A 27,132-nucleotide genomic window follows, 5' to 3' on the forward strand; every position below is an offset into this window, starting at 1 on the left:
GATTTTTGTAGGTTATGAGTTTAAATTTGGAACAGCAGGCAAAACTCAAGTAGGTCTCTATTCTAGTATCCATAGATATTAAAACAGTTATCGATACGAAACGTCAATTTAGTATGTTTTTTAAATATAAACCGCACGATATTTGATCTCGAGTGCGAGATCAAATATCGTATATGAGAATAGGGACTTCATTCTTTTGTCTAGAAATTTAAAAAACTACGGATGTGTGACATGCGTGAAAAAAGTTTTCATTCACCGCCATTTGACGTACAGTTTATCTTTTAGTTAGTTTTAAGTATGTGTTTAGATAAAGTAGTGTATGTAACATAATTAGGCATTAAAACACTCGTGTGATCCTATTAAAATACTCACTAACGTTAGTTTCTTAAACCCACACTCGTGTTTTAATGCCTCTCATTATGTAGCAGTCACATAAACTACTAAATTACCCTACAACTGGTTTCGTGGCCACACCGTAGGCACCTATACACGGAACGAGTGTTTAACTTGCACGTTACGTTAAGTCAGGAGCTAAGTGTGCTCGCCGGAATTAATTCCTTGTAAATATACCTTCAAAACTGGCACAATTAGACCCAACTTTACTTCACTTTACGACTTTTCGAATCAAACTTAATGATAATGAACCCAGTAGGCGTAGGTTTGTCTTTAATACCTAAATTTCAGTTTATTATTAGGTACCTGATTTTACCTTTAAACTTTCTCAACTCTTGCAAGACCTCATTCAGTGGTGTAGCTAGGCGTGGGCGAAGTGGGCCGTCGCCCACGGCCTCGTACCCCAAGGGGGGCCACGCGCGAGGCCCGTTCGAGCACAATGAAAGAAAAGCGATGCGATTTCGCTCACGGCTAGATTCGTTCACGCTACGCCACATGGCCTCATTTAATTTGCGATAGAACCAGACTATGTGTATTTTAGTTTGTTGGTGTAGGTAACCAATAAATAAATACATAATCATCCATGGGAATTGACTATAACTATTTAAATAAAAGTAAGTAGCTATTCTCTCTTACATAACAGAAATAACGTGAACTTGTATTTTTAACGTGGTTTAACTTTTTGCTAGGTTCATTTCATTATTTCTTAACCATCAAAAACATAAATGTAAAAAAGGAGAGCCAAGTTCAATACAAAAATTATGCTTGGCTGTGGGGTTCGCCGCAAAAAGAATGGAGATCTAAATGAGTGCCAAGTTCTATGCAAAATCCAAATATGTATTTATAAGAACAAAATAACATTATAAACAAGTATTAAACTCTATTTCTTTGCTTTATTGGATACCTATAACAATTGCTGTTATTTAAAAAAAAATGTGAGATCTTAAAGCAGGTTAGATTTGACTTGGCCAGTTTTCATTACATCAGTCATTTTATAAAGTTATTCAACATATATATATATATATATATATATATATATATATATATATATATATATATTGTAATTCTGATAAAAACTAGCCAAGTCAAATCTAACCTACTTTAAGATCTCACATTTTTTTTAAATAACAGCAATTGTTATAGGTATCCAATAAAGCAAAGAAATAGAGTTTAATACTTGTTTATAATGTTATTTTGTTCTTATAAATACATATTTGGATTTTGCATAGAACTTGATGGCACTCATTTAGATCTCCATTCTTTTTGCGGCGAACCCCACAGCCAAGCATAATTTTTGTATTGAACTTGGCTCTCCTTTTTTACATTTATGTTTTTGATGGGATATCAATACTTTTTGTAAAGAAAACAAGGCAGGTATTGAGATTTAATGTTTTTTCTTGTGTTTCCGCCGCATGTTTTTTCACTTCTGTTCTTTGTATTAATTATGTGGTGCCGCGCGCCGCCAACGACACACCGTTGGCCGGTCGTTTAGCGCGTATTACAAGTTTTTTGTAATGGGGACACCACTTATTTTTTGACTTAACTTTATTTTTATATTTCTTTTATATAGCAAATATAATAATACATATATTGGGATAGTTTCAAATATCTGCTTGTAACGGGTCCAACGCTACAATTAAAAAATATTTTTTTGTATGGGGACCCCCCCCTATTTTTTACCTTTTTTTATTTTTAGATTTTTTCCTACGCTTACACACAATTACCGAGCTGGATTCCAAATTTCATCATTCTAGGTCATCTGGAAGTAGGTTAGGTTTAGGTACTATATGTCAGTCACAATAAATAAAAAAATTGTATGGGGACCCCCCCTATTTATTAACTTTTTTTTATTTTTAGATTTTTTCCTACGCTTACACACAATAACCGACCTGGATTCCAAATTTCATCCTTCTAGGTCATCTGGAAGTAGGTTAGGTTTAGGTACTTATATGTCAGTCACAATAAAAAATGTTTTTTTTGTATGGGGACCCCCCCTATTTTTTAACTTTTTTTTATTTTTAGATTTTTTCCTACGCTTACACACAATAACCGAGCTGGATTCCAAATTTCATCCTTCTAGGTCATCTGGAAGTAGGTTAGGTTTAGGTACTATAAGTCAGTCAGTCAGTCCCAAAATTTACGACTTTTTGACCTTCATATCTTTATAACCGTTTGAGCTAGCTTCATGAAATTTAGGCTTCTAGATGTCCTTATGGATATAATTAAACACACGTAGTTTTATGTGTTTACGTTAAATATGTTTTGAGTTATAGAAGGGTCAAAAGTGGCACCAAGTGGTTCGTGTAAAGATACACTCGGCGCTGGCTAGCCAGTTCCTTTGCTTGAACTTGGCTTGACACGCTGCCGCGTGTCTAGATATTTAACTTATAAATTTAAATCCTCAGGTGCGGCCGTCGAATTTCTAGTTTGTACGCGTACCGCGTCCCATATTCTAACCTACGCGAATAATCTACGCACGACGTATGTATTCAATTAGCACTTTCTTATAAAGTATTACCAAATATCTCATTTGTATGTATGGGTTCTCTGCGACCTTGCCAGTATCCCTGTATTATTAGGTATCTTAAGTTTCGCAGAAAAACATTATGATTACCACGAGGGTAGTTGCGAACTTTGATGAAAAAAGTGAGACTACGCGATCGGCATGCACGAACACGAACATCGGAAGGGGTTGCGTCATATCTTAGGGAAAGTTATTTTACTCAAACATGCTCGAAAATGTCCGCAGTTCATTTAAAGGAAGAGGCAAATAATACTTGTAATACATTGTGGAATAACTTCCATATATCTATAGGTATGATTATGACTGACTCATAAGTTGAGAATAATACTACGAATAGGTACGGTATGTACCTATTCGTAGTATTAGGTATAGGTATAGGTACCTACCTAATGGCTTTAAATTAAACGCAGTTACTATCGACATTCTGTCGTCTGCCGAACTTCGTTATGTAAACTGCTTCCAATGGCTCTAATACACTTTTAGGTAGGTAGGTATGCATATGAGCGTTAACTTGCGAACTCGCATACGATTTTAGTTACATTGCGGACTGTTGGTTACGTCCAATTCAACCGACCGATCAAAAACCGCAATGTAATGAAAGTCGCATGCGAGTTCTTGCATCGTCTAAATGAGCCCTTATTCATGTGCTAGTGCCTCGAACGCAAACGTGCATACCTAGTAATAAGTACCTACCTAATTTTTGTTGTAAGTAATTTTATTTTATTTTTTTCATTTTTAATCCTTGGTGTATAAATCTACCATAACTTGAGCACTTGATGATAGTCAGCTAAACTCAAGTATACATGCGTTAAAAGCACTGAATGCGTTTGCAAAATGATACTTTGATCTACGGCTATCACACTATACAGGGTATACTGGGTACGGTTGTGCCAATTTTGGTTTGAACGTCAATAATTTTGTTAATTCACCACTAAACTGGGAAAAAAGTTACATGAATCGTAATTTGTCACATTTGTGTTTGTTTGTTACATTTGTCTACTTAAAAATACTAAAATATTTTGCCTATAACGCTGTATTAGTCATAACATCAAATTAGAAAAAAAGGGAAAGTGTCACAACCGGCAACACCCCAAGGACGGTAGTGACAGTGGTTGGGGTCGGTAGTGACAGGGATAAAACATATACCAAAATGGTATATAATTACTTTTATTGTTACAAATATGTAACACTAGCAAAAAGCAGAGCTTTGTAAGGGCTCGCGGAGTTTTTCTACCTAAGCGTACCAGACCGCGACTTTGATCCAATCTGATGCTTATTCCATGTTCGATCGAGTGGGTACGTAATAAGTAAGTTAAGAACGCAGCTATAAGTTAGAGCAAGAAAGAAATATACTAACCGGACTCCGGTTGCTGTCCGGTACGCCTGTTTGTTACAGCTTTTACTATGTACATTAAAAACGTGTCCAGATGAAAAAAATCTATTGCCAATATCATCCACACGTAATATACAATTTCATAAGCGCTTATTACATCCTACATGGGCGCCCAGTACTTTTTGTAAGGAAGCCAACTGGCTTTCCTACATAATGTTGGGTCAGCGAGCCAATGTCCTTGAATTTATTTTTGCGTACTGCTCTATCTTGGGTATTGCTCTTCTAAGTGCTCATTAAGACGTCAGATGACCAAAACAGCGTGTGCCTATGTTGCACCAAACCTGAGTTCCAGCAGGTACAGCCAGGGTTCAGTATCAGCTCTATCTTGGGTACTATTCTCCTAAGTGGTCATCAAGACGAGTCGGATGACTAAAACAGCGTGTGTCTATGTTGCAACAAACCTGAGTTCCACTAGGTACTGCCAGGGTTCAGCATCAGCTCTATCTTGGGTACTGCTCTCCCAAGTGCTCATCATGACGAGTCGGATGACCAAAACAGCGTGTGCCTATGTGGCACCAAACCTGAGTTCCAATAGGTACAGATAGGGTTCAGCATCAGCTTTATCTTGGGTACTATTCTCCTAAGTGGTCATCAAGACAAGTCGGATGACTAAAACAGCGTGTGTCTATGTTGCAACAAACCTAAATTCCAGTGTACAGCCAAGGTTCAGCATCAGCTCTATCTTGGGTACTGTTCTTCTAAGTGCTCGTCAAGACGTGTCGATTGACTAAAACAGCGTGTGCCTGTGTTGCACTAAACCTGAGTTCCACTAGGTACAGCCCAGGTTCAGCACCAGCTCTATCTTACCTAAGTACTCATCAAGACGAGTTGCATGACCAAAACAGCGTGTGCCTATAGACCTACATAGACACACGCTATTTTGGACATCCGACTCGTCATGATGAGCACTTGGGGGAGCAGTACAATTTATTTGTACCTGTACAAAGGTACTTGAGCTCGTCATAATTTCATAGTAATTAAATTAAAAAAAAATCGCTCCTCCTTGTAAGAAAAAATAAGATAATTGTGTTCGACCCCACTCCACCTCAAAATTGTCTTACGTAATAAATGAATGGCGCCAAAACTGTTTCTCGAACTGAAAATACCCGATTTAAGTTTGCTAACACAACATGGCTGATCAGTTCATCAGCGTCACAAAACTTTAACACAAAACATTAGAAGTAAATTGACCTCCGCAATCAATATACAGCAAGATTGATTGTACTAGTAGGTACCTAGGTATTCACAGAAACTTAATTGCTAAATTGGGAATCAAACCAAGCGAAGCGAGGTGGGTCTGAATCCAAAATTTTAATCGTTGTTAATAGCGGAAGCGCCATCGACTTTATTGAAATTGAAAACACCACATAGGTATCGTTGTCTGAGTACCCACAACACAAGCCTTCTTGAGCTTACTGTGGGGCATAGTCAATTTGTATAAGAATGTCCAATATTTATTTATTTATTTACTACTAACGCCATCTGTTAGAGAATTAAATAATTAACATTAGCACGAATGTTAATTCACTATTTTGCCAACAGATGGCGCTAGTAGTAATACAAAGTGTTATTACTTTATTTTATTTTTTTAGGTTTATAAAATAATAAAAATATTATTTTATAAACACATCTAGACATAAATTTAAATTACTATGTTAAATCTCAAACCTAACAGTGCAGTAGTTTTTCCGTAAAGTGTACCACAAGAATGCATAGTTTGTCGAATAGTGATAGGGCTCGCTTCGCTCGCCCTAATAACACAATAAAACAATGTTAGTTACACTAATATAGCAAATGAACTAAAATCTGCGCTTCACTATGTATGATTCATAATGTATTTATAAGCTTTACATGTTTCGTCTTATATATATTTATTGTATGTGTATATTATAAGTATGTATATTTATACGGTGTGTGTATGTTATTATATGTTTTTCTATCGTTGTTTGTTGTTGTAAAAGCAGCACTGCCAACAATCTCTCTGCTTTGCCTTAAGTTTGATAGTCACAACCGTACCCACAAAATTTGTCACAAGCGTACCCAACCTACACTTTGTAAAATAAAAATTTGCCATGTCTGGGCCTAATAATCTACGTAAAAAGTAATCACTCGTAATTAACTATTAATGATCAACTTATAACGAAAAAAAAATGTAAATAATCTATCTGTATCCAATTACCGGCAATTATCGAAATAAATCGAACAAAAACAATACTTTTGAATGTTGAAAAGCAATGTGGACTCCTGCTTACTTTAACGTCGCGCGCTGGCTAACGGAATACTGGGACACGCATTCAAACTTGTATGCCGCTTCTTTCTCCCCTTGAAGTCTACCCCACGATCCGTATAGTTTCGATGTTATAACGACTGTCACTACCGTACCCTGGCACAACCGTACCCAGTCTACCCTAGTTCGTTTTTTTTAGCATTAATAAGAAGGTAAGCGATCTTGATATGTATTTTAATTGAAAAACGGTTTTTAAAAATCAGTAACTATTACTTATGAAAGCAGAAGAATATAAATGATCGTATTAGATTCATAATTGTTACATCATATTTGCCGTGACTTATTTTTAAAACGTGTTTTTCAATTAAAAGACACCAGGCTTTCCTCATGGACCAACTACGTATGCACAACTGGTTGTGCCATCAAAAATATGTATTCCTAATGGCACAACTACGCCCAACTGGCACAACTAAGCACAACTAATGTGCTCTCTAACCATTCTTTATAACAGCACAACTACAGGCAAGACTCAAGAATAGGGGTTATTCGCGGACGGTCTAGAACGCAAAATAACTAGTGTAATATTTTGCCTATATCACTTTTAGTCTACATCGCGAACGGTCCAGAACGCAAAATGTCTACATCATTTTCGTCGTTTTATCTTTACGTTAGCGATGTCGACGGGCTCCTATTCTGTGCCGTTTGGACTTCGGCCATTTGAAGATAACTTAACGAACCTAACAACCTTCCCTAGTGATATAAAAAAGTGGTAATTTTGCGTTTAGACTGTCCGCGACCTTTCCGCGACTATACCAAGAATAGTTGTGTATTTGGGAACTAAAATTAAATGACAGTAAACCAGTTGTGTCTATGGGAAGGATCTAGAAAAATAATCCTTATGGCACAACTAGTTGTGCATACGTAGTTGGTCCATGCGGAAAGCCTGAAAAACACATTAAGATTGTTTACCTTATTTCTAATGCTAAAAAAACCAACTATAATTAGGAGACAAAATTATAATACCTACCTATATACAATGTCCAAACCTACACTTTCGAATTTACTTTAGGAAAGTTTTCCTCACGGATCGCAGTAATCCCGAACTCTCGCTAGCTACTCTACCGTTTAATAGCGCCCATTGAAATTGTCCATAACTGTGTTAGGAGTTCAGTCGGGCTATTCAAGTTTCTCGGCTGTCTTGTAGAGCAGTTACCTATTCGCTTCGAGTCGATATTATAACACTATGTGAGAACATATAACAACTAGGCAACTAGGTATGAAATGCGACCTGAAAAGGTATGCGTAATGATATATTATATTGTATACTCCCAGTAGGTAGGTACCTAATAGAAATAGGCGGTGGGCTTAAATACATAATAAATAATAATAATGTTAAAAACGGTAAAAAGTTACTATAGTTATTCATATATAACGGAAGCACGGGCGACGGCGGTGGGCATAGTACCTCAATGTATTACTTCACAGCTAAATTAGTATGCTACCAGTGCATGAAATAAGCATTCGAACTCGTTAACCATACTACCAAAGTAACACAAAAGTAGCTGAATATTGTTTGAATAATAGAGCATGCCGTACTGTATGCTGAATAAGGTAGCTGTATATCGTCTGTATAAGCGCTTATACAGACGTTATACAGAAGGTTTGGGCGCAAAGTGGGCTAGCCCACGCCGCTTATTACTGAATAACAGTAATGTAATAGCTGTATAAGTGTGCCCACACATTGAATCGCTGAATAACACTTGTATAGAGGCTGTCAAAAGCTTCTATACCGCTTTTAAACCAAAGTCATCCAGCTTTGTACACAATGCATCAGTTATTCACACGTTATGAAGCGTTTGGTTCCAACGTGCACTTTTACAGAAAATATATTCAGATATTTGTGTTAAATCAATGATTTGTCTTCCATTTTAATTTGTGAACTCGTGTCAAAGTGTAGTTTCTGAAGTGAATACTTACAAAATAAGGAGGACATCACCCATATATTTATTTGATGTTTACATAACTTCTTCAATTTCATTGCGCATGCGACTTTACTGTTAATATATATATACATTTTATTTAAAATTTTAAAGCGCCGCGTAAATAATGCACTGTTTAAAAAGTAAATATAGAAAATTTACTACTCCACTTTTAAATTTGTAATTTTTTTGCGGTGTTTAGATATTTTAGTGATAGAAAATGTACTTTAACAAGCTATGCTACGATAAAACTAGTTTTATAAATGAATAAAAATGGGATTTTCAGTTCATTTTCAATTCCTATATAATTGTAGAGGTTAGAATATGAGATTGTTTTCTCAATCTTAAAGCCTATTAGGGTTCTGTACACAAATAGTAAAAACCACATAGATCCTCACTAGTTTGATGAGAAACATTATAGGTATGTAACACGGGCAATATTCAATCCTACTTCCTACTAATATTATAAACGCGATATAATATTTAAGTTATATGATAAATCTGGGGGCACGGCAGATTACACAGTTATTTTTTCCGTTATCAGTTTCGACAAATATGTAGTAGGTAAAGGTATACGCAAAGATGTACGAAGTGAGTACGAAGATGTGTATAGTATGAGTATGGTGTGGTTACGAGTATGGTATGAATATGGTATAGGTGCGAAGGTGCGAGTATATTAGTAGCGGCGGTATCACTGGTATGAGTACAAGTATAGTTTGGTATGGGCAGTATTGTTTAGGTATGAGTACCGAGTATACATAGTGTGGGATGGGTATGAGTAGACCCACTTGAAACAGTCTGTTCAAAAACGATTGATCGATTGTGGAGAATCGATTTCGCTATATTTTAATGGGGGTGATTATTTAATTTTTCTCATACCCAGTCCAGTCTACAAGTTTTTAATGCAACAATATCAATAACTAGCATTTGACACCTTGTTTGCCAACTAGCAACAACCTTAAATGGCCATTGGTAAACTTTATCTTGTTGCAGTAAGGTATGCAAATGGTCAGTTAACAGTGTTTACGATGGTAGCTAGCAATTGTTTTACGTCATTAAAACGACAATGCATCTTGTGTAAAATAACCAATCGAAGAGAATTGTTAAGAAAACTAAACCTCGATTTTTTAAATAATGGTTTAGCTGCTTTGTTACTGCACACCGTTGTATGGGGACCTTGCACTTTGAGACTATGCGCTGAAACTTGGCACAGTTGATTCTTAGCTGGTCTTGAGCAGATACAGACTGGGAGCCGTCGAGAGCCACCTCTCATTTAGTGAGGGGGGAGGGGGAAAGTTCGACGCTGCCGCGCTTCACTTGGAGCAACATTTCTCTAAAACTATACCTATTAGGGAATGTAATATATCATTTTCGGATAAATTAAGTATGAGGAATCTAGTTTTGGAACAAAAACAATGCACTTTCTAACAAAAAAAAAGCATAAAGTAGAAAAGACTAAAAAACGTATTTTTGATTTTTTCATAATTACCAATTTTTTTTAAAGTGTAGCAGGAATCTGAAAACAAAAAATACAGTCGTAAAGCTACACTTATTACGTTTAAGAAAATATATAGTTGAATATACAAAACTGTTGATAAATGGGAGATAAAAAATAATATTAAGCGTGGGTCAGAGTGATCTCAATACAAAATATTATGAATGTGGGAAAGTTACTTATAATTTGTTCTACAATCGTTTATTTTTCTTGTTTTTCGTAAATAACTCGTAAACGGTAGCCCACAGCAAAAAAATATCTTTTACGTAAATAATCTGTTTCAGATTTCTTATAAAATAAGTACTACTGTTTTTCGGTACCATCAATATTAAAAAAAATATTGAAGGGAGAAAATAAATACTTAGGTCCCCTTTTTTAGTCATTCGTAAATAACTCGTAAACGAAGGCCAATAGCAAAAAAATTTTTAGTACATGAATAATTTACATAAAATTTCCTACAAAAAAGGTCATTCGAACTTTTTCGCTAGGATCAATATTAAAAACGATATTAAAGAGAGAAAATAAATTCTAAGGTCCCCTTTTTAAATATTGATCCTAGCGAAAAAGTTTGAATAACCTTTTTTGTAGGAAATTTTATGCTAATTATTCTTGTGTTAAAATATTTTTTGCTATTGGACATCCTTTACGAGTTATTTACGAATGACTAAAAAAGAGGACCTTAGTATTTATTTTCTCCCTTCAATATTTTTTTTAATATTGACCTTAGCGAAAAAAAGGAGCACTTATTTTATAAGAAATCTGAAACAGATTATTTACGTAAAAGATATTTTTTTGCTGTGGGCTACCGTTTACGAGTTATTTACGAAAAACTAAAAAATAAACGATTGTAGAACAAATTATAAGTAACTTTCCCACATTCATAATATTTTGTATTGAGATCACTCTGGCCCACGCTTAATATTATTTTTTATCTCCCATTTATCAACAGTTTTGTATAACAAACTATATATGTTCTTAAACGTAATAAGTGTAGCTTTACAACTATATTTTTTGTTTTCAGATTCCTACTACACTTAAAAAAAAATTGGTAATTATGAAAAAATCCAAGATACGTTTTTTTGTCTTTTCTACTTTGTTTTTTTTTTTGTTAGAAAGTGCATTGTTTTGGTTCCAAAAAAAAATTCCTCATCCTTAATTTAACCGAAAATGATATATCACATGCCCTAATAGGTACAGTTTTAGAGAAATGTTGCTCCAAGTGAAGCGCGGCGGCGTCGAACTTCCCCCCTCCCCCCCACTAAATGAGACGTGTCTCTCGAGGTCTCCCGGTCTGTATCTGCTCATGACCAGCTAAGAATCAACTGCGCCAAGTTTCAGCGCATAGTCACAAAGTGCAAGGTGTCGTGCACTAACAAACTAGCTAGTTGGATTAAAGAATAAATACGCAAGATGCGTTCAAAATAAAATAAAAACACGCTCAAGCTCAAAGCAATCAGGCTCAAGTAGCACTGTTGGCCGTGTATAAAGCTACGGAACCCTCTCCACCGCGGACTTGTTGGTACTAAGCAGTAGTTTGAATAGCGCTTCTCATTGCGTTCATTTTGCAGCTTTTAGCAAGAAAATATAGTATATGTGTACTATAAATCGCTTAAGTATAAGTGTTGTTTTAGTATTTATTATTCAGACGTTATGTCTATAAAAGCCATAACTAACCCATATATGCAGCTACTGAATAACAAATAATATGTGGATTTCATTACAGCTTCCAGTAATAGCGTCCACCTTTATTCAAAAACTAGCATTAAAACAGAAACTGCAACCGCTTTTATACAGTTGAAAGTCTTCACCGACGCTTCTTTTCAGCATTTAGTAGCCACTATCACATTTTTCTTAATATAATATTGTCTGCCTAATATCTCACAACACAAAATATATACAGCTAATTGCTGCTAATGCTGCTATTATGCAGCTTTTAGTAACCACAAATGCTTTAAGCTGAATAATGTCTGACTAACTGTGTAAGAAATAAGTATTATTCAGCTTTAATATGCAAAACCGATACTATGCAAAATTTATTCAGCATTTATTGGTATATAGGCCCCACTAGGCCCACATATTTTCTTATTCCGAATTTAGTAATTTCCACCGCTTATACACAAAATTTATGCAATCTTAATTTGAATAAGATGATAATTTTACTCTATTATCCTGCTTGTGTGTTACTTGGGTAGCGCCTACTATATTTCAGTACTAAATGATAAAAAGAACCAATTGCTATTCCGATTCAAACTGATTTGTTGTAAAATAAAAGATCACATCCTTTCAAAACAACACATCCTTTCTTTATTTCACAAAAGTATAGGGACATTTAGCCAAGTCAGCTCATATTCAAGTGCGCGTGTGCCGCGATATGAGCTGACTAGGCAGTGTCCGCGGCTACAGTGCGGGCCCCCACTACATGTAAGTTAGTCTTACTTTAACCACCAGTCGTGTAACACTTGATAATTTTCTATACAATATAATTGAGTCAGTGAATTCAGTGTTCTCGCTACCCTACCTTCATGAACTATTTTAAATAACCCTAAAAAAGTAAGCTTCTAATGAAACATAAGAAATCAAAATAATACTTGGAATAAAACACTTAGCTAAATGGATAAAGAACGTTGTATTCTATCAGCTTTCAGAATAATCCTTCAGGAACGTGGCGAGTTAGGCACGAGGTTGGCTAACGAGTACGTCCGATCTCTAGCGCGGCCCGATCAAGAAGCCACACCTCAACGTCAAGTTGGTCAACCTGCTTGACCAGTCTACCAACATAACGACAAAAATGCCAACTCGTGCCTACGTTCACCCAAGAGAAACCTCTTGACGTTCCAAAGCCTTCTACCTGTCATCTTAGTTCAACAACACGCCAATAGATGGCGTTACTCTCTACGTTATGAATTTCGTTACAACTTCCAAACAGCAAACAATGCTAGTAGCCAAACATTGCTAATCAATTGTATACAGGCGTCTAAAACTATGAACTGTCACGCTGCAATACGTCCTTCTGGAGTCACGCCCCGACATATAGAAGTTTAAGCTCTAATGATTGGTTCATTAATTTCTCCTTCCGGCCCCAGGATTTAAACTATCAAATAAACTAGCAAAAAGCAGAGCTTTGTAAGGGCTCGCGTAGTTTTTCTACCTAAACGTCCCGGACCGCGAATTTGATCCAGTCCGAGGCTTGTTCCATGTTCGATCGAGTGGGTACGTAATGCCCGGACCCCGGTCGCTGTCCGGTACGCCTGTTTGTTACAGCTTTTACTTTGTCCATTAAAAACGTGTCCAGACGACAAAATCAAATTGCCCATATCATCCACACGTAATATACAATTTCATAAGCTCTTATTACATCCTACACGGTCGCCCAGTACTTTTTATAAGGAAGATTTATTTTTGCGTCCACACCTCACAATAGAGCGATAAACTATCCCGTCTGGACACCTACTGGCGGTAATCACGCTGCTCCGCATATAAAAACACATATAATTTGCTCTCCTAAGTGCTCATCAAGGCGAGTGAGATGACCAAAACAGCGTTTGCCTATGTTGCACCAAACTTGAATTCCAATAGGTACTGCCAGGGTTCAGCATCAGCTCTATCTTGGGTACTACTCTCCTAAATGCTCATCAAGACGAGTCGGATGACCAAAACAGCATGTGCCTATGTTGCACCAAACTTGAGTTCAAATAGGTACTGCCAGGGTTCAGCATCAGCTCTATCTTGGATACTACTCTCCTAAGTGCTCATCAAGACGAGTTAGATGACCAGAACAGCGTGTGCCTATGTTGCACCAAACCTGACTTCCACTAGGTACTGCCAGTGTTCAGCATCAGCTCTATCTTGGGTACTGCTGTATGCTGTACCAAGAGATCATCATGACGAGTCGGATGTCTAAAACAGCGTATGTCTATGTTGCACCAAACCTGAGTACCACTAGGTACAGCCAGGGTTCAGCTTCAGCTCTATCTTGGGTACTACTTTCCTAAGTACTCATCAAGACGAGTCGGATGACCAAAACAGCGTGAGCTATGTTGTATAAAACCCGAGCTCCACAAGGTACTCCCAGGATTCAGCATCAGGTATCTTGGGTACTGCTCTACCAAGTGATCATCATGACGAGTCAGATGTCCTAAACAGCGTATGTCTATGTTGCACCAAATCCGAGCTCCACTAGGTACTGCCAGGGTTCAGCATCAGCTCTATCATGGGTCTACTAGGGCGGTTTGATAAGTAACTTGTTTCGACCTAAAAAAAAAATGTAACCCACTTTTGTATTCATCGTTGTTAATGGCGTAAGCAGTAGCACCATCGACAATATTGAAATTGAAAACACCACAATACATAGGTATCGTTGTCTGAGTACCCACAACATAAGCCTTCTTGAGCTTAATGTGGGGCTTTACAATTTTTCTGCAAGAATGTCCATTATTTATTTATTTGTTACTACTAACGCCATCTGTAATTACTTAACATTAACGAATGTTAATTTCATCACTTCTCCATCAGATGGCGTTAGTAGTAATACAAACTGTTATTCCTTAATTTTATTTTTTTAGGTTTATAAAATGATATTTTTATGTTTGATAACACATCTAGACATGAATTTGAATTACTATGTTAAATCTCAAACCTAACAGTGCAGTAGTTTTTCCGTAAAGTGTACCACAAGAATGCATAGATTGTCGAATAGTGATAGGGCTCGCTTCGCTCGCCCTAATAAAATACCATGGGTCCCTCTCGTGCATGAGAGGCCGGTGCCCTGCAGTGGGACGTAAATAGACTGAATTCATTAAGGGGCTACCCGCCCAGATTTTCATCGATTTTTGACAAGTTTTGAATCGTATCTCCTTTTTTTGCACTACAGATAGAATTATAAGACAAACGGTTATCGGTTTTTCAATCTTTTATCTCCGGTTTTGTCCACCGGACTATGAAAAAAATGAATACTTATTTTATAATAAGCTACAAAAAAACATTAAAAACTTCAGATCGAAGGTCATTGGCTTGGGGTAGCCCCTTAACTTTAGGCAAAAAGAATAGATAGTATAGAGGGGTCCTGTCATTGTCAATTTTGTAGTCACGGTACATTTACTGCCATCTATCGACACATGATTAAAACTTAAAATAAAATTGAAAATGTATAAAATAATCAAAATATGTTTACGGATAAATGATTCTATATTTTATTGTTCCATACTGACCCATGTTCTTTCACTGATATGTGTTAAAATTGTTAAATACCAAACGGTGTCGTTAACGCCATCTAGCCGAGAATAGGCCAAAGGTAATGGCGCCATCTATTCGAGAATGACTTTTCCTTGGCCGTCCGAGGCAGGGGGGCGAAACTTCAAAGAGGGGTACCTTATATATGGAAACTAGCGCAGTCAGCATTATGTTTACAGCAACATTTCCTCACCTGATGCTTCCATGTAAATCAACTAGATGGTGTCACCGCTTTGTCTGTGATGTCTTAAAAAACACGCATCCAGGCCATAATTGTTAAAAAGAAAAAAAACTTTGTCTTTGCATTTTTATCACAAATTCCGTTTCAAGTATGAAACGTTTAATATTTTCAGTAATTTAGGTACCTCACATTTTTTAATCGTCTTAATATAATTGTATTTATATTAAAATAATATAATCGTTTTTATTAAGAACATTTAACTAAATAGTTTCGCCAAGTGCCTTACGTGAAAGGAAACGTTAAAACAAAAAACATAGTAACCGTCAAACTATAAAAGTCAAACAGAAGATTCTAATTTTTTGTAATTTTAATTAATAATTTATAGTATAATCACTATAAATTGATGAAAATGAGTGCGCCTGGGAGAAAGAAACGTTATTGCCTTTTCGGCTGTGCGAATTAAAACAACATGACTCCAAAACGCATCAATGCTTCGTGGCTCGTGCTAGCTAGTCAAATTTAAGTCCAAGTTTTAATAGTGCATTTGTATTATTTTGAACTAATTTATTATAATAAGTGGAACCCTTAGAAAATATTTTTTTGGTTTCTTACGCATGTAAGTAATGAAAAATAAATGATATTTTTACACATCGTGTTTTTACTTTTGCGACTAAAATATTCTTTGGTATGAACATTTATAAAATACTGGTCTAGGTAGTAAATCGTCACTGAATGAATATGTATTATAGTACATAATATATTGGCGCCTTTTTCCTTGACCGTGTACAGTGCACTACAATGAGGTGTATTCATTTTTCACGTGATTGCTTTGCAAGAAGGTGAAAGAATGGAACCCTCATTGTAGTTCACTGTTTACGGTCAAGGAAAAAGGCGCCATAGTCTTTATTACTACTATGCATGTGTGCCACGCACACATACGTAAAGGTTTGTGACAAAAATCCGCTAGGAGCGTTAGTGTCGACGTTTTTTGACATGTACTCGCGAGTTGGCTCTCTTTTACTATACATACAGGGTGAAATCGGGGTCGTGTAGCAAGAAAGAAAAATAAGACTTGCCACTTAATTAGGAACACAACACTGTAGATTAGAGTGCATTAATTTGTATCTTTTTCGCACATACAAAAATAAAATACAAAATAATTTCTGATTAAGAGTCATGGTCACCCTACAGACTTGACAAGGCAAACATCTAGTAAAGAAAGTAGTGGTAACTTACGATAATTATCTGATAACACTTATCTTCGGTTTTACATTCAGTGTAAAAGCAATTGAAAAGTTTAAAATTAATTTAAAGACTTTAGGGTCATTCCAGGTGATTTCAACAAATCGAGTGTGCCGTATGATTTTTGATTTGAATAAAAAAAATTGAGGATATATTTCATGGTGGCAGAAGTGCTGAACCACCACCAGTTTTTTTTTTTATCTTTTAATTTCCAAGTTTTGCCCATTCGAAGTTAACAGTGGGGTTAAATTCCTGCTTGTACAAAATCAGACCTAACTTTTTTTCTATAAAAGGTAACGAAATAATTATTACTTTTTTTGATTAGGTAAGAAATGTGGATATTATACTGTATGACAAAATTTATCTGAATTAACTACAAAAAAAATGGTGACCACCCGAAGTGTACACCTAATTGGTCAATTATTGCAATTTTAAATTGGTTCCTGTGCCAACCCTGGTGCATATCAAATATTACTTTTTTTCTGGAATATAAAGTACTTGCCGTGTTCATCTTGTAAAATAAATATAATTGTGTAAGAGCAATAAATACTAAAAGAAAAATATAAGTGAAAATTGAGAAATTCGAAAATTGCTCATGTTTGACTCTAAAAAAATCAATCAATCAAATATAGCTGATATCTTCGTTAATTAGATTTAGGAAAAAAAGTTTTGTTATTTTGCCTATTTTTTGAAATGTGATTTTTTTAAACTGCTCATCTCATACATTTTCGGTCTGCTGTTGTATTTATGCTGATTAAAATACATATGACCTTAAACTTATAAATATTGGAAGAATATCAATTAAATCCAGACGATTGAAATTTACTTTATATATTTATACAAAAAAAACATCATTTGCAAACCTTTGCTACTTCAAAATTTTCTCAAGTTGAATAACGTCGCACTTTTAATTCATTTTAAGAAATGGGAACGAAGCTATGATAAGAACGTGTATTTTTTATGGTCCTTATATTTTTAAATCGCTCTGATAGATATACCTCAGCTTCTTCGACATCTGATTTTGAGACGAAAAAGAACTTGATCCCATGAATTTTATTCACACAAAACTCGTAGCTTCAGGTGATAAAATGTTATAACTACCTGGGATGCGTTGCAGACTAGCTTTTCTAATCAACCGCTTAATCGTGCCGCCAGCACCATCACAGGGGGATTTGCCGTGAGAAGTGGCAAAAAAGTTCCACCCTGCTTTTAGTCCGAAGTCATCGTAATGATGACACAAGTTTACAAAAGTCTTCTTGTTCTTATATTGTGCAGCTGCACCATCACTAAAATAATGTATCATTTCCAATTTGTCATATTATTGTTTTAGGCATTCAAGCAAAACCTTTTGGAAAGCGAAAAATGATACGGTGTTGTGAGTTAAACAATCGCTATTAATACAAAATGTTCTACACTGGATAACGTTATCCTTTTTAATGTAAATAACGAATGGATGCACCGTTGCTTGATCATTTGTCCAGTGAATTGTCGAAGTAATTGAATTGTTAAATAAATACTTCTTCTTGTCAGTGATATATAACGAACAGTCAACTATTAATAACACAAGCACTTACTACAAAGAGTTTGCACCACTTCATTATCTCCTAGATAAATACGATTTCCTATAGAACTTCGATAAGGATTATTGGGCCGTTTACTTATGTTCGTAATTTAGCCATGTAACATGCAAATAAAGCTTGTTAACAAGTCAGGAGGCGTCGGTTATTCACTACACGGCTAAATTAAGAAACATTCGCAAGTGATTCACAATCCTTGTCAGGTAACAGTGCATTGTCGAATTTCTACCCTCATTAAATTTACAAATGAAATTATTGTCATGTCAAAAAAATTATTTGAACATAAAAAACGTAAATAATATCCGTATGACCAATTACCGTCCCATTTATATTAATTTATAACATAAAACATTTTGTATCGATAGTTGTAAAAAGTAGCATGTTAAAAAAATCATATTTCAAAAAATAGGCAAAATAACAAAACTGTCTTTTCTAAATCTAATTAACGAAATTATCAGCTATATTTTCGGACTACAATCAAATTTTTATTTTCTCTTCCACATGGATTTTTTTAGAGTCAAATACGAGCATTTTTCGAATTTCTCAATTTTCACTTATATTTTTCTATTAGAAGTAATTGATCTAACACAATTATATTTATTTTACAAGATGAACACGGCAAGTACTTTATATTCCAGAAAAAAGTAATATTTGATATGCACCAGGGTTGGCACAGGAACCAATTTAAAATTGCAATAATTGACCAATTAGGTGTACACTTCGGGTGGTCACCATTTTTTTTGTAGTTAATTCAGATAAATTTTGTCATACAGTATAATATCCACATTTCTTACCTAATCAAAAAAAGTAATAATTATTTCGTTACCTTTTATAGAAAAAAAGTTAGGTCTGATTTTGTACAAGCAAGAATTTGACCCGACTGCTAACTTCGAATGGGCAAAACTTGGAAATTAAAAGATAAAAAAAAAACTGGTGGTGGTTCAGCACTTCTGCCACCATGAAATATATCCTCAATTTTTTTTATTCAAATCAAAAATCATGCGGCACACTTTTTAATTCAAATTTGTTGAAATCACATGGAATGACCCTTTATTAAAATTATTTACAATCACTGGGACGGAAACTCCACAAAACTTTTAACAAATATGATCACAACTTAAACATACTTCAGGAGCTGCTCAAAGTATGATCCGTTTTGCTGTCGACACAATTCGGCTCGTCGTCTTATGTTATCTTTTAATCTGCCGAGAGCAAAGTGATTCATTTTCACACTTTCAAATGCTCGAATAACTCGCTGACAAAGCTCTTCAATGGTACAGAAATCTTTTGATTCCGCCCCAGAAAAAAAAATCCAAGGGCGTCAGGTCGGGACTACGAGGAGGCCATGCCACGGGTCCGCCGCCGCCGCGGCCAATCCAACTTCCCGGGAACTGTTCATCGAGGTAATTGCGCACTGTGTTTAAAATGAGCAGGAGCACCATCGTGTTGATAGTGTAAGCTATGCAGGTAATGTTTCGGCACTTCTCGCGGTAATTCAGGCACCACTTGTCTCAACATATCAATGGATAACGTTCGTGAAATAAATCCCGAGCAATGGTAGCACGACGTGCTTGGTAATAAAACATTACCATGTCAGACCGCTCAACATTTGAAAACGGATATGCAGCGGGCATTTTTCTGCTTAATTATCTTTAGAATTGCCAGAATTAATGAACTCAATGTACAATCTTGGAATGATTTTATTTATTTTAAAGTTTTGACTTTGTCATAACAGTGACGGTTGACATTTCTTACTCATCTAATCAGTTGTTTATTACATAGGTTTTAACATGAATTGTAAGGTGACCATAATTTGCGTTTTTAACTGGGATACTTAAATTGTTGATTAATTAATGAATGGCAGCAATTATTTAAAAAATAACTTTATACCTAACATCGCGTTAATTTACCGAGTTAAGTACAATAGGTTTGAATCACGACCCCGATTTCGCCCTGTATATTATTATACTCTTTGGTCCGAGGCACGTTTTTTTCTTAGACTTTATTTATCTTATACGGAGTTATATATCTCTCTGACTTTAGGTAAGCATTTAGGATGTTAATTAAATGCAAGTCAAGTTACATTAATCAATTTAATCCAATGCCTACTTACTATTACAAATAAAATCGGTTATCAACCTTATCAACAACAATCAACGTAAATGGAAAAGATAAGATGTACAAAAAGAGTATTCGTTTCTTCTCCTTATTAAATCAGATAATGATCTGTCGATGCAGATTTACTACCTACTTAATCTTAATAATTAAATAGGCGGTTTTACCTTTGTCAGAACTTAATATCTAAATAGTGCTTAATAATAATGACAAAATCACATTTTAATACCCATTATTAAGTACACAGAAGTACTTTTTATTATTAAAAAAATATACCTAGTAAATCACATACAATCACAGATTTCGATTTTCAATGTCTGATTTTTTTTTATATTTATCACATCATTCTACTTGATTTTAAATTACTATACACAAACTTATCGTTCATTAAGGTGTTGAGTTCTTCGTTGTTTTGTATTTTGATTCGCATTATAATTTGTTGCAATTCTGCTTCATTTATAGGACCATCTGACAGGTCTTCAGGTAATATTTCAAGTGCAAGAACATTTGTCTCGTACATCCCATAAATAGTTAGTCCGTACGCCACAAGAATCTTCACGTATCTATCAGTCAATGGCGGAGATTTTAAACTGCACAAGATTTCCATACATTTCGATATTTTGCCAACAATTTTTCGTAAGAATGAAACGTAGTAACAGTTTTTTTCCTTCAATTTCTTTACAAACTTGCCGACTTCTAATCCAAAACGGATATGAACATCTCTGTCACATTGTTCTCTGCCGTCTATGGCTATCCTAGTTAACAACAATAGCTGGCAATCCCAAAAGTATGAGTACATTTCAGTTATACCAAACCTCTCTTCAAAAGATTTTAGCATGTATTCGAATATATGAGTTACTCTGGAATATTGTGTTTCAGTGGTTGAAGCGTTTTCATCGAGTTTGTTTACAAAGTCTTTGAAAAACAATTGGAATTGAAATTCTCCATCAAGCTTCTCGTTCCAATGTTGGAAGCATTCAGTTATGATATTTTCTACAATCTTCATAGTTTTGTTTTCTTTGCCATCATTCGGAATATCAAGAATATATTCGTTTATAAATCGCCATGTTGCGTTAGCCAATTTATCATTAGCAAGACAATTTTCTTCCGGACTCTGTTTTAGCTTAGTCCATATTTTTTGGAGGAAATCTTTGATCAATGCTTCAACAAACACTTCGTCCAACAATCTTAAATTAGATATCATTGCATTTATAACCAGGATTTTGCGTTTATCATTCTGGCTAGATTCCGGCAAAGTCGATACAGCTTTCCAGGCAGTTTGTAAATACGAACCTCTTAGACATTCAGGTAATTTATTTCCTTTGAAGTATTTAAATATTTCATCATTGTCGCCCTCTTTGACGTTGGACGTAAGCTTGAGTAAAACGTGGAATGTTTCTTGACGTTGCTTTATTTTATTCCCGACTCTGTCAACAATTAGTTTGTAAAGATTTTTTCGCACTGAATCATATTTCGTATTCAGCCACACAGTTATGACTAGATTTCTCTTGCCGCTTGTTTTTGAAACATGGAAAGCTAAGCGTAAACCTACCTTTTGGATAGACAAGGGTGATATCAATAATAATCTTATGAATGCCACAAGTGAGTCCGGAGATAATTGCATGAGATACATATTTATTATCCCCTGACTATGACGCAAATACTCTCCTCTGATGTAAGGACGAGTTTTGGAGAATGGCATCGGTGGTCGAGAATAACCCTGGAAAGCACAAATACCCATTCGGACAAAATGTTGGTAACAATCCGTTCTCCAGCCTATTTTAGGGCCTTTAGGTTCATGTTTCTCCATAATATCTGATTTAATAAGCTCGTCGCCGAGTTTAAATATCGCATAAACATTAACAAATACAAACTTTTTCTTCTCAAGCCTGGGGTATTCTCTTGAGATATTGTTAAGTGTCTTTATGCACAAACTTAAATACTGCTTTGCCAGGTCTTCCGAAAAATAAATTTTCATTTTATCGTAAAATGTGCTGGCTACGGTCTTTCCTTTCCACTGTATGTTTTCCTGAATTAAGTTGAATTGGTCAATGATCATTATGGGATCTTTTTTCAAGCACCTAATCAAATATCCCTCTGTAAAAATTTGATCTTTGATTTCTAAATTATGTTTGAAATTTTCAAGGTCTAATTTCATAAATTTTATAACAAGGCTTGGATAGTCGTCTTTATTTTCAAAATAATATTTCAAACTCGCCAGACTTTTCAAATATGGTCGAATTTCAACTTTTAATGGTTCATTGTAATCCTGTGTTTCATAAACTGCAATTTTCTTCATGTAAAATTTAAACATATAATCATATACTTGTTCTTTCCTCTCTTTACTCAATTTGTTATTACAAGGTAACATTTCGAAACAATAGTAAAAAGTGCCACTCAAGTAGACACTCAGGTCGAAATGTGGAAAAGGTTGATTTGTTATCATGTGATACAGAATAGAAATGTCAAGGAGTATGTTGTGTTTGCAAAAGGACGCATATAACCCAATACTGTTCACTAGTTTATCAAACACACTCCAGCAAGCATCAGGAAAATCAAGTACATTATGCTGCTCAACAACATATTCTAAAAAACTTTGTGTTCTCTCTTTTTTTTCGTTGGCATAAGTTTCAAAATAATAAATTAGTACTTTTGATATTTCTTTATGAGTTTTTGCAGACTTCACCAAAAAATGTAACAATTCTAACTTCTTACCCCAATCCACAGCAACAAAAATTCGCTTCTTTATTACTTCAAAAGTTTTTGAAAAGCTGATAAACTCAAACCAGCGGTAATACTCATACTCAGGTATGATCCCTAATTGCTTCTCCAAATGCATTAAAGCCCATATTTCTTTATCATCCTCATTCAATAAATCGTAATACCCAAAGAGAAAAAATTCTTTACTCATTTCGAATTTTTCTGAGGGATACTTATCGGTGAATATTTTTTTGATGAATTTGAACAGATCTATTTTTATCAAATCCAATATGTTCTTGTAAGTCACATAAAAATTGATTTGCCAGAATTCTTTAACATCTTTTGGTAATAGAGCAGTAGCATAGACCTGTGCATCTTCAGGTGAACTGTACTTTGCTACTTCACTTGTTTTAAGCATGCTTAAATATAATGAAGAGTCTTTCAATATTCTGTTTTTATGCTTTTTCAAAATACTTCTCGATATCTTTGCTCCCACTTGTACATGTTCCATATAATTTTTAGGTGTGGTGTACTTCTCATAAAGGTCTAAATATTTGTCCTCATTGATAGAGTACAAGTAGGAGATATTTTTAATATGGCCTCCCATTTTACCATATGTATCAGCCAAAAGAAATGAATTGCCGATCAAAGCGATGCAATGCTCATGCTGTACATTTTTAAAATTCTCTTCATCACTCAAGAACTTTTGTTTGAAGGATTCAGATGTAAACATCAGGAATTTATAAGCATGTTTTGTCAAGTTATGATTGGTACAGTACTCATAAAAAAGTTGTGCTCTGCCTTCATCCCTAACATGAATGGATATTGCGGTCAATGTCTTGTGCTTAATTTTTACAGACATTATGGAGAATATTTTCTCATGTAAATAATTTGGGTTGAATATATAAGCAAAGTCATTGCCATACATCCAATCACATTTGAGAGCTCTAGTGATATACAAGTTGTCACCACATTTCAGTTGGTCTATAATAAAATCAATATTTCTGCATTTTGATGCTAGGTCTATCTTGAAGAGACGATCAACATCAGAATCGTCTTTAATTGTTTTCAACACCCGGAAATCCACATCACTTTTGGCTGCCTCATTTACTTTTAAATTAAGCTCTTTATGCCTCTCACAGAGGTTCTTACCTTGGAACTTGATCATCTTTGACAAGAAAGTACCTGTAACCAATAAAATAATCCACGGTCATAAAAAGAGCCACATTTAATAATAATAAATAATTACTATTAAAGTGTGAAGCAACCACATTTATTTTAATGTCATGAATATTTAGTATTAACATATTAAGCTACGAAACCCATACTTATACTCTGTTGCTTATGAAATAAATACCACACTGATTTCCATGGTAAAACAAATAACATTAGAAGTATATGTTGCTATTTTTAAAATTTATCAAAGATCTTTTAATTGATACTAATGACTATTTTATTCAAACGATGCAATTAAGCAGGGTCTTCTCAAACTATGCTGCACTCTTCTCTTGGGCATAAGGCATAAGAATTTGGGGCCCTTTTGGAAAGAAAGCAAATTTAACAAACATTTTTCTACTATGATCTTCTATTTATTATGGGTATTCAAATATACTGTTACTGTGTCCTTCAGGGCCCCCTGAGGATGGGGGCCCTGGGCACGGGCCTCGTGTGCCCTCATGGTAAAGACGGTACTACAATTAAGTCTAATAAAATTCCCGAACTTAACAAATTAGTCGTTGCAAGTTTTGGACAGAGTAGGTAAACTATTGTTCGGGGATATCGGCAAAACGTAGGAAAATACAAATGTGCACATACCTTTTAAATCGTCGGGTAACACATTATAATAATTTATATTATATTCATCTTAATTTATCAGCACTAACAAAGCCTGTTACCAAAACAAGTTCGGTTGACATTTTTGATTTTATTTCGGCGGCTTCTTGACTTTTGACATTTACAAGGAGCGTTCGGATATCACGACATTCACGACGTACAATCCATACAACGTTAGCAAAACATTAGCAATTTAATCTTCGAAATAATAGATTGTGCTACAAGGGAATAAAATGACATATTTACGGCGAGGGCGTACATTGAATCCTAAGCGTAGTGAGGGATTCAAGTGTTAACGCCCAAAGTGGAAATAATTTTGTTTTGCTACCATGTGACACATAGGTACCTACTGCTTTTCACATCACCTATGAGGAAATTAAGTACATAATTACGTTCCAAAACAGGAAGTGTTTCTCTCTTACCTTACCCCACCTGACCTTACATTATATTCAATACCATACCATTACATTTTAATCGACCACTTCAAGATGAGTTAGAGTTATTGAGAAAATGCAATGTAATTATGACCTTATATCTACAATTTAAGGTTGAAATTCCCCTGACACGTAGGTATATCACGCGGTTATCACACGTCTTATGCGATTACGAAGTGAAAACGAGACATTCCTTATCGCTGTTTAGCTTGCAGACTTACCGTATTCGGAAACCGCATCCGTATAACCGCCTTAAGCCCCGCATTCACACTCCTACCTTGTAGTCCGCCTCGTAGTCCGCCGCTTTGGGTAGGATTGTGTATGGGGGTGGCGGACTACGAGCCGTCCCAACGAGGCGGACTACAAGGTAGGAGTGTGAATGCGGGGCTTAACCTTTATACAAGCGATTTACATTCTCGCGCGAGCCACGAGCCGCGCACGAGACGCGAGTGTAAGCGGTCGGCTCGGGGCTCGGTTCGCGCTCGCCTGGCTCGCGTGGAGGAGCGGTTTTTTGGGCACGAGCCAACGCGCGGCGCGCACTTGCGTTTACACTCGCGTTCTGCTTGTCATTCGATTATAAACCTTATGCCGTGCCGTTAGTGTTTAAAATATATTAGCTCGACGAGCTTACGAGCCACGAGACGAGTGTAATCATTAGCTCGACGGGCTTACGCGCTCGAGGCGAGCCACGAGACGCGCCGCGAGCCGAGCCACGTGCCGCGAATCTAAACCGGCCATTACGGCGCATAGGCCACTGCATCCGATTTGCATGTCGCTCCGATGTTTGAACGAGACAACGCTGTGCGCGTATTATAGCGACATCCCGTTCCCACGTCGGAGCGACGTGCTAATCGCCTACCTTGTTAGCATGATCAATTGATGATTATTCTGAGAATCTTACCTTTGAGTTTGAGTCTGGAACACCAACCCACTGCTTTAATAACTGAGCTACCGAAGCTTACCCGATACCGGCAAATATTGGTTACACATTAAAGGCCGGATTCCACGGCACTGTGCGGCACAAGCACTTTTGTATTGAATATTATGCTTGTGCCGCAGTGCCGCACACTGGTGGAATCCCGCCTTAATACGGGCTACCGTGATTACCGTGAATATCGGAACTCAAAGCTCATATAGAATATAGATGAGCTTTGGGCGAAAGAGATGCAGATAGCTGCATCTCTTTCGCTCTTGCACAAATCGAGCGATACAGACGCAGATAGGCGGTCCTTCTGTCCCTACTCCCACCCACACGGTAATTTTTTGCCTCTGCATTTCAAACAAGCGTACTTTGCTGTGTGAAACAGAAAAAATAGATTTTTCACTTCTCATGCTCAAAAAGTGCACCTTTATGTCGTGCGTAGACGACATAAAATCGCATTTTATGCTCTAGAGCATAAAGTAAAATCATCTAATACGACCCTTATTGACTTAGCAATAAAGTCCAAATTCTGCCATACAAACTGCCAGCCCTGCCGGCGCGCCCCCGACCGGCGCTCTCCCGATCGGCGTGCCCCGCGCCTCCGACCGGCCCAAGAACAATTTTCTTTAGTCTTGAATAAATACGTTAAAATAACCTAAAATATTTGATTTTTTGTATATTTTCCTCGCAATCGAAGTGAAAAGCAGAGTGTACAACAAGGGCATAAATGTCCATTTTTACCCTCGTCTACTATTTTGATCTTCGCTTCGCTCAGACCAAAAAATTGCCTCGGGTAAAAATGGGTCACTTTATGCCCTTGTTGTACAATCTACTATTGCTTACGCTGCGAAGTATTTTCATTTGGTGAATTATCAATATCACTTATAA

At 35.9% G+C, this 27,132-nt stretch overlaps 1 protein-coding gene across 2 annotated transcripts; it reads right to left on the bottom strand.

Annotated features, from left to right (window-relative positions):
* Positions 1 to 20,631: 20,631 nt before the first annotated feature.
* On the bottom strand, positions 20,632 to 24,996 carry LOC134802027 (uncharacterized). Of its 2 annotated transcripts, none has more exons than XM_063774653.1 (2): positions 24,871 to 24,996; positions 20,632 to 24,223 (listed from the first exon to the last, which is right to left on the bottom strand). In XM_063774653.1, the coding sequence occupies exon 2, from the start codon at positions 24,221 to 24,223 to the stop codon at positions 20,693 to 20,695; it is 3,531 nt and encodes a 1,176-aa protein (XP_063630723.1). In that variant the 5' UTR covers positions 24,871 to 24,996; the 3' UTR covers positions 20,632 to 20,692. The 2 variants fall into 2 exon arrangements, with proteins under 2 accessions (XP_063630723.1, XP_063630715.1); XM_063774645.1 differs by having other exon boundaries at positions 20,632 to 24,240; positions 24,871 to 24,990.
* Between the last annotated feature and the right edge of the window lie 2,136 nt (positions 24,997 to 27,132).

The sequence above is a fragment of the Cydia splendana genome, chromosome 2 (assembly GCF_910591565.1).
Source record: "Cydia splendana chromosome 2, ilCydSple1.2, whole genome shotgun sequence".
Lineage (NCBI taxonomy): Eukaryota > Metazoa > Arthropoda > Insecta > Lepidoptera > Tortricidae > Cydia > Cydia splendana.